Source organism: Aplysia californica, unplaced genomic scaffold (genome assembly GCF_000002075.1).
Source record: "Aplysia californica isolate F4 #8 unplaced genomic scaffold, AplCal3.0 scaffold00335, whole genome shotgun sequence".
NCBI classification, from domain to species: Eukaryota; Metazoa; Mollusca; class Gastropoda; order Aplysiida; family Aplysiidae; genus Aplysia; species Aplysia californica.
This window is the reverse complement of record NW_004797605.1, coordinates 820525-832950: the sequence shown is the minus strand read 5'-3', so window position 1 is coordinate 832950 and position 12426 is coordinate 820525. Positions and strand designations below refer to the sequence as shown.

Below are 12426 nucleotides of genomic sequence, written 5' to 3'. Positions count from 1 at the left end.
ATATAATTTATAATCCCCCTGCTCGCTAGACAGGTTTTTAAAATCTGGAATTACCATTCAAACTCTACCCACCCCCCACCCCCCAGTCCCGAGTACCAAACCTAGTGTGTTCTGGCTGCTGTCACCTTCCACTGGCGTATAAGCCTGAAGCCCCTGGGCGTCGTTGTGCAGAGCCGTTATGTGGACTTTCAACTTGGACGTCTTTCGCTCCCACCATTGCGTGTGTTTTTTGGCCACTAACGCCTGGACTCTCAGCAGAACCATCACGGTGAGATCGATTAAAAAATTGAACTTCTGCAGCATCATGTTAAGGTCGTGGCGTTTGAAGGTTGAGTCCTTAGGCTTGAGCACGCGCGGGAGTAACTTCACATTCTTCACCGCTGGTGGGGAACCCTTGGCCACGCGGGACGGGACTTTGGAGACAAATCGTCGAAGTTCCTTGTGGAAAGGTTTGTAGTCCTTTCGGAAGTTTTCCATTGTGTCTGTCAGACGTACGGTTTTATCAAGAAAGACAAAGTTGTGTCACAGTGCAAGGGAAAACACCATGACTGTTACCTATGACAATACTGAAGCCACCGAGAAATGCGCCACCATCTCGTTACAGTCTGACGGTTAGCAAAATACAGGGGGATGTTCACCATAAGACTACGACAGCATATTGCGTTGTTCACTGTACCTTTATAAGAAAAAAAATACAACGACTTTTAGATGTACGTACTGACTTTTCTCCTACCAATGGTACGATATTAACACTAGTTCTACGATCCACTTTTTACCCACGTTAACAGATGCTTGGTCCGATTTGAATTGAGAATAATAAAAACCCTCGTATGGTTACATGAGACAGCACTCCCAGTATAGCAAACCAGCTCCTCGAGAATAAATCTACTACCCTGTCAATGCAACCACGTTCTAAAATGCCCAGGAATTGCTGCAACACGAGAAAGACAAGTTTGCAGTCTTGACGTTAACGAAAAGCCTGTGCGTATATAGTTACCATCTCGTTTTCCTCTTCTACTACTCGACAAGGCGATGAAGGTAACACGTACGCTAGTACTGTTTTGCGTGATCTTGGCTCGATGTAAAACTTGTCTCGATAGCGTTTTGGTTCATAAAACTATAGTGTCACAGCGATGGTCCTGCATGCATGTACAGATGCAACAAAGGAGATACACCACTTGTTTTCTTCGAAAAACCGCCCCAACCAGAGAACAACACTAATCAAGAGCACTTGAAATAAATTAATACTTCCAAACTGTTGCTGGTCTATTGTGATGTTAAGGCGTGTAAATTTCAAGTGCTCTACACAATTCTGCGTAGGAGTCTCAGAAGCAATGTTTTGTTTGCAGTGTAGAAGGGGTCACGCCTATATCTTCCGCCTGCTTTGTCTCAATCCCACGCCATTTTAGAATGAACACTTCTTAGTGCTGATACACATAGATCTATTCCAAACTCCGAAGAGACAAAATGAAAACGAATGGTCCCCACGAGACCTAGACAGAACGTGGTGCTTGGAGAGCCACCAACTGTGGTCTAACGTTGGTTTGTGCGGCTGCGATCTGCATGAATGTGAGCCGATAAGCGCACAAGAGCGAGTGAGGGGGCAGAAGAAACCACGCGCTTTACCTGTTTGATAAACGCACCGGCGACCTGAGTTACTTTCTGGGAATGTAGAGGGAGCAGGTGGCGGGAACGGTCGAAGTCCTTGATACCTTCTCCTACCTTCTCCGCTCCGCTCCACTCCACGCCACTCACCCCCACCCTAACTCGCCCGAGTTCTTGCTTATGTAATCCAAGGCGAAGGTGTAAGTAGGGTGAAAAAGAAGCTCAAATACCAGTAAGTTATCAAAAAGAGGTAAAAGCGCTCAGAAATCTAAACGAGTCAGCGTGAAACTGAAAGCACCAGAGTTTTAGCTCTCTCCTCGTACATAAACCCGACAAGACAGGTTTGCAGGAACTGAGTATGATCGGATCAGGGAAAAAGGCAGCGACAAAAATATTATTTTTCAGGCCGGAATTCAGACATGGTTCTCTCTGACTTCAAATACATTGAATAAAACACTAATGTTGCCGTTAATTGTCGCAACCTCTGTCATGTATACCTTCAGACTAATGGGGATTTTTTTTCTGAGCCCCCCCTTTGTGCGGATCGTGGAGTCGGTTGTTTTGGTTATCCTTACGTTTTAGTTACGTGGTTAATAATGATAATAATAATGATAATGAAAATGATGATGATGACAATAATAAAAATAAAATAGTAATAATAATGGCAGTGATAATGATAATGACAATGGTAATGATGATAACAGTATTTATAATACTAATAAATAATAATAATAATAATAATAATAATAATAATAATAATAATAACAATAATAATAATAATATTAATAATAATAATGATAATGATAATAATAATTAAAAATGATAATAATAAGAAGAACATTAATAATAATAATGATAATGATAATAATGATAATAACAATAATAATGATAATAACAATAATGATAACAATTGCCTTTATACACTGCATACCTACGTCCTACAGCATGCTCTATTCGCTGTACAACTATTTATTTATTCTCTAGCAGACCCTAGAACACCCAGAAACAGTCTCGGCCTACCGAGTAGCAAAGAGTGCAAGCTGCAGATTGCACGCGCTCAATCACTACCATACTGACAAGATCTTTTTCTGTCTATAGCCAGGTACCCATTTCCACCTGGGCTATGTGAGGAAAATTGGTCGCTTTTAAGGACAAGGGGGCTATCCCTAAAAATGCTGTTTTGAGAAAATCGAAACTAAAGTTTTTGCCCCTTGTACAGTTTCATTAAAAGACAAGGAGAGTTTTCTCTACAATCAAACAAATATACACACCAAGAAACCAAATTTCTCCTATAAGTAGGGCAATTCCCATATTTTGTGTAGGTCAAGATTTCTGGAAACCCCCGAAATCGGGGTTAGCCCGCTTGTCCTTAAAAGCGATCAATTCGTGTAAAGTGCCTTCCCGGATGAAACAAAGTCGGCCCCCTAGACATGATTCGAACCCACAAACTTACGGTTCCGAGTCCAGGAGCCTAACCACCATCGAGCGACGCCAGTGGGTATCTATTGATTATTCACTGCTTCTTCTTGTGGAGCTTCAGACAAGAAAGGGATGGAAAAAACCCAAACCCAAACAGATTTGATACAACGGTTTACATGGGGGCAAAGTCAAATTATAGATACCAAATTCTCGAGAGATCCACCATGTCATCTGACTTTAACCAAGAAAAAAACAACAAAACAAAAAACAACAACAACAGCAAACAAACACAAAAACAAAAAACGAACAACCCCCCCTAAAAACAAAACCCCCCCCCACCAAAACAAAAACAACAAGCATTGTCATCTGTAACAAATCAGATTCGGTAGGGTAAAAACAAATCAAAACGACTTTTGACTATGTTTCTGCTCTGAGTGGCGCCTAACCAATATACAATAAATGCTCAAGATAATCCGTTGTTGAACAAAGTGGCAACCCGCTCTATATCTACCACACCGGGGAAAGTATGTGAAAGGTTAGGGAGGGGATAGAGAGGAGCAGAAAAAAACAACAAAAAACTAGTACATTCTCAACGCATACCTGCGACAGAAAAATGTCAGTTTCCAGAGTGCATTTTCCCCGTTAACGTAGTTTTTTTTTCTCTCCAGGGAGAGCACCGCCTTGTCAGTAAAAAAAGCAGTTTAAAATAGGTTTAGTTTCTAGACATGACTCACAGTTACCTGATCAGCCTTAATAGATAACCCCCTCCACCCCCACCCCCTCAAAAAAAGAAAGAAAAAACCCCAACAAAACCTACGTCCTTACCGACCTCGGTTACACGCTTGAAAAACTAGGTAAAAAGGTCTATTGCCATGCCCAACTTAAAAACACATCACAAGATGCCCCCTTGTGGTTTACTGCTGGAAGAAAGTCTACGTGTGCTAATGGGACATAACTATAACGCTGGTTCAGAACGTAGAGTAGATACGTGTAAACCACTGATGTGTAGCAGCTATACAGAGTATTGCTATTGAGGCAATCTTGGTCTCGTCTGTCACAGTGTTTGTGTGTGTCGCTCAGTGTGTCGTGCAGCTGTGAAGTGTCCAGTAATCGTTCACCTGTATATAGTCAGTCGTTATCTATCACTCGAACTTGTTGGAACTCGTTTTTTGTTTAATTATAAAACAAAGCTTCCGATAAATGGTCGCTTTTAAGAACAGGCGGGCTAACCCAGATTTTGAGGGTTTCCAGAAATCTTGACCTACACCAAAAGTGGGCATTGCCCTACCTATTGGAGAAGTTTGGTTTCATTGGTGTGTATATTTGTTTGGTTATAGAGAAAACTATTCTTGTCTTTTAAAGAAAATGAACAAGGGTCCAAAAACTTTTCCTTCGATTTTCTCAAAACAGCATTTTTCGGGATAGCTCCTTTGTGCTTAAAAGCGACCAAATATGGCTCACCGGCGTCTGCGGTGTAGCGGTTTGTCGACTCGCTGTCGCACATGGAGATCCGAGTTCGATTCCCGAATGTGGAGAACATTTTTATCCAGTATCTCGGTCTTTCTTCTGGAATGTATGTCTCTTAGCCCGGGTTGACTTTGACAGGCTTTGACGCAAGCTTAGCTCCTAAATGATCTCAATTGTGTCGATGGAGGTGTCACTCACATTAAAACAATTTGTGAACAAATGAGTTTGGTTCGTTCGTCTTGCTTTATGGCAATCACCAGAATTCAATACAGTGGTTGGAGAAAGCAATACTACAAAGCTTGTCTTCATCAGTCCCTGCACATTGTTCGAAATCTCTCGCGTTGCTCAGGCATAATAATCTCTTTTGAGATTAAGGAATCTCAAAAGTCTGAGAAAAATCCATTTTGATAACATCATAGGATATCATAGTTCATCTCTCTGGTTTTCACTGTCTGTCTGTCTGTCTGTCTGTCTGTCTGTCTGTCTGTCTGTCTGTCTGTCTGTTTGTCTGTCTGTCTGTCTGTCTGTCTCCCTCTCTCTGGCCCCCTCTCTCCCCCTCTCTTTTCTGTCGACATACATCGGCTTCTAACAGGACTCTGTAGCAACCACACATAATAAAGCTTCCACAAGACATGTTTTACTTCAGCCTTGTCTAGGAGTAGCTGTCATGTCTTGTCCAATAAGCCGTCGCTGCTCACTCCCTGCTGTGAGAAATCTCTGCGGGGGTGAGTTGATATGGCGTCTTGATGAGCTCACCCTGTACACGAGATGATAACTTCTGGCACAGTCTCGAAATCACCCTTCTCTCCTCCTCAACAGCACTTTCCCTCCTGTCCCGTCATAAAAGAGCCACAAAGATTTAGCAATTACATGTATAATAATAGTTTTTCCTTGACTCAAATTCGGGGTGACATGGGAGCTCAAATGGTTGGATACCCAACGTAAGGCGGGCCACCCAGGTGCGAGTTCCAGTACGGTACGATTTGATTGTATAGTATGTGGATTTAATTCCCCTATCAACACTATTAGGTTATTTAAAATGCGGGACCTCCGATTTGTATGTCCATCTGCGATAGAACCGTTCTAAAATAGGGGTTGAGAACATTGAAACTCCACAAAACGGTCAGAGTTCAAGAACACTCAATCTAGGATTCGAACATCGTATTTATGCAGTACTACTGACTTAGAACTGTGTTTCATGAGAATGGATACCATTGGTGTCCCTCAGTCTGAAATTCCTACAAATTACACCACCTGCTGCCAAATGATCAAGTTAAACCTCAAGGAAGAGTGAATGAATGATTGGGCCACAGGTACGACAGGAAGGAGGATGTATGGCCACATGAATAAACCACTGGTCAAAGATCCAATCAATGAGTTGAGGAGGGGAGATCAATCCATAATCTTCCAACTTAGAACACAACATGTACCCCTCAACCAACATCTCAACCGAATTGGAGTAAAGCAGTCTGCTGCCTGCCCACTATGTGACTACCCCTCAGAGACAGTGGAACATCATCTGTTTTTCTGTAGAAAACTAACTGATTTAAGGGGATGTTTTCTTCCCAAGCTACCCCACACATCTAATTGCCTCTACTCCTCAAGACAACAGTTAGAACAAACATGCAACTATTACCGAATGGCATCATGCAGAAGAGTTAACGCTCAGATGCTACTGGGTCGCTAACAACAACAACAACAACAACAACAACAACAACAACAACAACAACAACAACAACAACAACAACTGACTTATAACTGTGTTTCATGAGAATGGATACCATTGGTGTATAGTGTCCTGGCTTTAAATCCTTACAACACCAGACTACTTTTAGCTCTCGTTTCCGTCTGAAGCAGGTAATACTGGAGTCCTTATCTCCTCAGGCCCAACCAATACTAATTGTGTCTGCAATTTTGGGCACATATTAAAAAACATATTATATTCAGCTTTTACTCTGAAGTTTTGTTTTGACCCTGCCCATTTCTATCTACTGGCGCTTTTGTGTTTTGTAGATGATGTTGATGGAATTGTTTAGTTGCAATGATTTTCAGGTTTATTTTTTAAATTTAATTTTTATTGAGGAGATGTGATCCCCTGGAGGTCAAGCTAGGACTCGGAATATTCGTGTTCCACAGTGATGGGCATGTTTTCTCTGAATTTAAAAGTTATAGTTGATAGATCTAGCATGCTGAACGTTTTTCAGAGAAATTTTGAAACCTCAGAATTACAAAGTTCTATCTGTCATTTTTGGCCGTTTTGAGTTTCTAAAACCATGAAGCCAAAAACATGTTCTATCTGCTCTAGCGAAATTGTAATATTATTCGGATTCGTTATCAAAATAATCAAAGAATTGCAGTAAACAAATCTTGAAATATTGTGAACCTCAAAAACTTTTTACGTAAAGTTTCTAAAAAAAAAAAAAAGAAGGGTACTGGGCAGATAGAACGTTGTAATTCTGAGGGAGCGATTTAGCGAGAATACGGTAAAAGTAAGCCTCTGGGTTTGAGCTGGTCGACTCCCTGAGAGGGAAATCTACATGACTGGGACTGGGGGGGGGGGGGGGCGAAGACTTGTGAGGGGGGAACTCTCGTGGCCTAGAGGTTAATATGTTCGCCTCTCATTCAGTAAGTCCCGGGTTCGAATCCTGGTAGCAACGGCAATTTTTCTTCTCTAAAATTGTCTCCTTTCCTGCTCTCTAACGCAATGTTCTGTCGCCTGCTTTCGTCTGAAACATAATGTTTAATGTGTACCGCGCGCTCATATGACCTTATGCATTTGCGAGCGCCATTAAACACTTATATCTACACCCCCCCCCCCAAACCCCCCCCCCCAAAACCACCACCACCACCAACAAACAAACAAAAACAAACAAACATAACCCCCCCCCCCCCCCAGGACTTGTTAGGGAAATATGAAAGTATAATAGGCGATTGAAGTTGAATGGGTGAGATAAATTAAATAAGAAAAGGTGAAATAGTTAAATGGGATAGGTTTAACGCTCTTATCAGCATTATTTAAGAGGTTATTTAAGAGGCATTACCTCCGAGTTTAAAGTCCATCTCCAAAAGGACCGAGCCAACTGGAAAAATCGTGTAAAATGCCTTTCCGAAGGACACAACGTTGGACTGAGCTGAGGCTCGAAACCCCAAAACCCAAGACAAAGCAGCGACACTTTAATGGAAGAGAAGAGATAAGACCACAGAGTTGGTTTCGCTGTGGGACCTCACTTTTTAGAAGAAGGAGAATAAAGCTGCAGGATGTGAAAGAATAATATATGGTTGATTTTTTTGCACCTATCGAACAAGATATTCTGTGGAACGGTAGATCAAACCCCCTATCTCAGCCTGTGCCTCCGCTTAAGGGGACGAAAAGCAAGAAAAGTAAAGGTATGCCAACATCACAACGTTCTACAAGCAAAAGGATAATCGTGTGACAAAAGCAGCTACAAGGGAATCTCACTCCGGAGCTTAAGGAAAACAAAACAAAACAAAACAAACAAACCCAACAACAACCAAACAACAACACCAACAAACAACAAATAACTAAATGAACATCTCCTCGCCCATCCTCCCAATTTAAAAAAAGCAACAACAAACAAACAAACAAACAAACCTAGCATTGATCACGCTGACACGTGTATGTACGTTACTTTCTCGGAAAATATATTGTACCCTGGGTCACACTGAGGATTTAGATTAAATAGCTCGACGGTAGACTTGGGATTCTTTTATTTTATCTACAGGAAAAAATGGAGAGAGCAGATCAAAATTTTATACATGTACTTAGACTTTGTAGAATATCCAAAGTATAATTTGGTCAAGTCAGTAGCAATGGATCCTTTGAATGGCTTAAAGATTGGGTGTCCACCGACTCTTCTTCGATTCACATTTTATTGTTTTAGTAAGCGTTTTTACGGCACTAGCAATATAATTGGGTTGTTAATCAAGTCTGCTGGGGGTAATAATAAACTTTAAAGCGCATAGAGTTTGCCGCTGAGTGTGAATTTGCGCTATACTAAAGCTATCTATTATTACATATAAGTTCCAAGGATTAGATATAATATGTTACAAATTAATAGCAAACACATAAAAAAAGAAAGAGCCGAGATAAGGACGAAAGATGTTTGATAGGAAAGAGGGAGTAAACAACACCAGAGCACTCGCCAACCAAACCACCAACTTTGAACCACGAGGTCATTACCCAGTGCTATGAAACTCCGCTTTTGTTCAAGTTTGAGATGGTTTAGAATGAAGTAAAGCAGTGTGAGCAACGTCCTTGCCTTGCTCTGGTACTATCTTGGAGAGATTTCCTGCTTTTCGTCGACACGATTTCTAAAATAAAAAGGGACATTTTTCACCCACTACGTCACTCTTTAATACCCAAGGATTTTACGAAAAGGTGACGATCCCGTGTATTTACATAAAACTATCACTTTTAGAAGATGATGTTGTTTTTGTGGCCCACTAAAACGAAGAACTGAATAATTTGCCCTTTTTAGCTGGATAAGAACAAAATTGCCAGGACAGGAGAATCTGCAGAATAACCAGTGTTGACTGTCGAAAACGGAAAAGAATCAGCTAGAAGTTGTAGACTTCTTTATACACATAAGCTCCGTTATCAACAGTAAGTAGGCAGCTTGCTCCCGAGTTTAAGACCATACTGGCAAAACTGCTATGAGTATCAAAGCGAGTTTGGGGCAACAAATAGGTAACAACAGAACCGAGATAAAATCATGTTATCTGAGAATTTGTTTTTTATAGTGAGAAACGGGCGCTCTCTGCAATGTAGTCTCGTATTTTGGCCATTGAATTAAAAGAGCTTAGTTACGCCGCATTGCGATACGATAGACTGATCCCAACCACTGCTTGCTTTCATGCTACCACTTCACCTGACAAAAATCAAAGGAGAAAAAGTACTCCGTGTTGAAATTCTCTCTGAAGCGTGAATAACTTGCGCTATACACATGTGTGTAGGTGCTGTTTATAGAATGTCAGCTTTTCTTTACGCGAGGTAGATCTACGTTTAGCAGAAAGCTACCATGCTTTGCTTTTATTCTATATAATATTAAGAGCAAGGTTGTTTTTTGACATTGAGGAGGTGTATCTGGCTGAAGTCAGGCCGACAGCAATATTGCTTCAGCTGAGTGTTAGCGACACACACACGTCTAGGTAAGTAAGCAATATTCATTTTGTGATGATTTTGTTTTTGTTTTGTTTTAGGCTCCACACGCACACTGGGACAATGTCCACTTGTCGCATGGTTGCAAAGTATGACATCACTTAGTGGTGAAAAGGCGAAAGGGCGAAAGGGCGAACATCACGTCATTTGCATACTTGCAATTGTTCAATGAGTGGAAATATCGTAATGTGCAGAGGACCCACGAAGATTGTGTTCTGTACTCTTTGAAACAGCATGGCTTTACAATTTTTCTATTCTCTGGCCCAGTGAATAACGCCATCTAAAAACATTAATGGAAGGGTGGCTGCTCTGAAAAATATTTCCAAATTAGATATTCTAGTGAAGAATCAGGGGCTGGGCCTCTATCGAAAAGTTCAAACTGTTAGTGTGTTTAACTCTTACAGGTCGTAAGCTTACTTCCTGCTTTGTCGCATAAAGTTTACTTTGAAATCTGGTTACGTTAACATTTTCAACACAAAAAGAAAAGTCTCAAGCTTCAACCCACCAGAATTGTAAGAAAAGGAGATGGATGTGGCATATATGACGACACTGTTGTGGTACAAGCAAACAGATATTTATGATAAAAGAGGAAAACAAGAAAAAAAACCCGAAAACAACAATGCAGCATCTAGTCCGCAGAAGTGTCGACCCCTAAGAGATAAGAGGGAGAAGCAAAGAAGTTAAAAGTGGGATTAACATTTAACAAGTTAGGATTTAAGAGGGAATGCAAAGAACTTAAGCGTGGGGTTTGAATTTAACAAGATTTTTGGTTCAGCATGGTACAGACCAAGGATGTTATAAATATTCTAAGGTCCTTGGCACAGACGCAGGTAGTTTCAGCCATATTCGTTAACACTGCGTTTTTCCTGAATAGACAGAGGTACCACATAGATCTAAGTGCTTAACAGTTCATAAGTAAGTAGGTCACCCGTGTAGAGAAACAGGTACACGTAGTTAGTGGACCAGTGAGAGGCAGGGCGGAGAATAATCGTCGACTATCTCTCTTGAAATCAGTAGTCGAAACAGAGCACCAGTTTTTACCTTAGCAATAGTAATACTATAGTTCGTGTGGATGTGTCCACTAAAACGACTCGAAATCCTCCCGAGAAAAGACAGGTTGGTTGGAACACTGCATGTTGTCGTACACACAATCCACAGTTTAGAACAATATACCATTTCCTTCAATAATAAGTTCAAGCGCGGAGTATCGCGTGTTGTGGTTGCTGTCTCTCCAAATCAACGCCGTCCATTATCGCATTCCGCTTGCAAACAAAAGATCTAATCTTGACCTTGTGACCCGCAGGCTACACGTCTTCTGATTGGCTTATACAAATGTACTCAACCGACGAATTCAACGTGTATAACTCATGACCTTGAAAATCAAAAATGTTTGATTTTGAAGGTCACTTTTGCACTATGAAGGAAAATCTGACTGGCTCAGACTGAATCAAATGAATCAAATGCATCAAATTGGCAGTGTGTAATAGTGGGTACTAGTACGCCGACACTGGCCAATATGGAGTATTTTATCGACAAAAAGAAGAGAGTCCAGTACCGACAAGTGCCCAGTACTACTAATACGGGGTGCCCACTACGGATGGGATCGCCTCGATCGCCTAAAAAACAAACGTGTTTGTTTTCAGTTTCAGGCGATCGAGTCGGGCGATCGGCCCGATCCAGCCGTAGTGGGCACCCCGTTTAAGATTCAATCAAAAGACGTTACAAAAATTTCTTAATTAATGTACGGTAGGCTGTGCTGCATTATTAAAATGTGCATTTTGCAAACTCGCCATTTACGTTCCGCTCCGAAAACATCTGCTTTGGACTTCATTTTTTTCCTCCCTGAGGTAGGACATTTTGTAATACACACGAGAAAAGGCGACACAAGCGCTTTGAATCCAAATGCAACGAATGACAAAATAAGCACAAAACAGTGTAGAAGCGTGGCGGACTGTACGACCCTGAATTTGACGCACAAGCATGATAGGGGGTGGGTTGAAAAGGGGATTGGAGTGGAAAGGCATAATCATTCGTTCGAATATAAGAAAAAGAAAAAAAGGGAGCGCTCTTACTCTTTTCATTGAATATTAAACGAGTAAAACCTTTGATCGTTTACATTCGCCACTTCGGCCAGCGTGAAATACAATGTCTTGTAATCGTTTTCAAAATCACTATGTGCGGGTAATATTTTGCTACTTTAGACTGTTTTTGATGTATTATGTTTTGATTAAATGTAAACATTACAATAGAACACTTCAAGGCTTTTCTAAAAATCTGAACATTACAAAACTTGAGTATTTATTAGTATCGATTAATATCCAAGTACGTACTAAGCGAATTGCTCTTAATAAGTGCTGGGCTGGGGTTCTGGCAGCTATTGTGTGCACTCCGTTTTAAGAAGCACAACACAGCCAGGATTGGGGCAGGCAGGCAGGCAGGCAGGTCGAGGCAGGCCGGTACCTATTCGACCTGACCTGAGTTAGTGGAGGTGTTAAACGTTCACACAATCTAAAGAAGCTCTGGAAGAGCACACATTGCTACTTAACCTGGTTGCAAATCCCAGAGTAGGCCTATACACACAAACACGCACACACATACACACACACATACATACATACACACATACACACATACATACACACAACAGCAACAGCAACATTATCAACAAACAACGACAACAACAACAACAACAAGAAGTTTGAAAATGCATTGTCAGCAAATCGTCCGAACCTGAACAGTTTTGAATAATATATATA

The 12426-nt window shown here is 41.1% G+C and overlaps 2 protein-coding genes across 3 annotated transcripts in view; one reads left to right on the top strand and one right to left on the bottom strand.

The window, feature by feature from the left end:
* Positions 1–1712, bottom strand: part of LOC101856908 — a gene marked incomplete at its 3' end in the record, with an annotated part of 7174 nt that extends 5462 nt beyond the window's left edge. The window contains 2 exon segments of one of the 2 annotated variants that reach the window (XM_035970898.1): positions 102–676; positions 998–1712. In XM_035970898.1, coding sequence (XP_035826791.1) covers positions 102–477 — 376 coding nt within the window. 2 annotated transcript variants of the gene reach the window in all.
* A 6888-nt stretch (positions 1713–8600) lies between these two features.
* The window catches only part of LOC101855272, a gene marked incomplete at its 3' end in the record, with an annotated part of 24183 nt that continues 20357 nt past the window's right edge, over positions 8601–12426 (top strand). The window contains 1 exon segment of the mRNA XM_005102704.2: positions 8601–9660.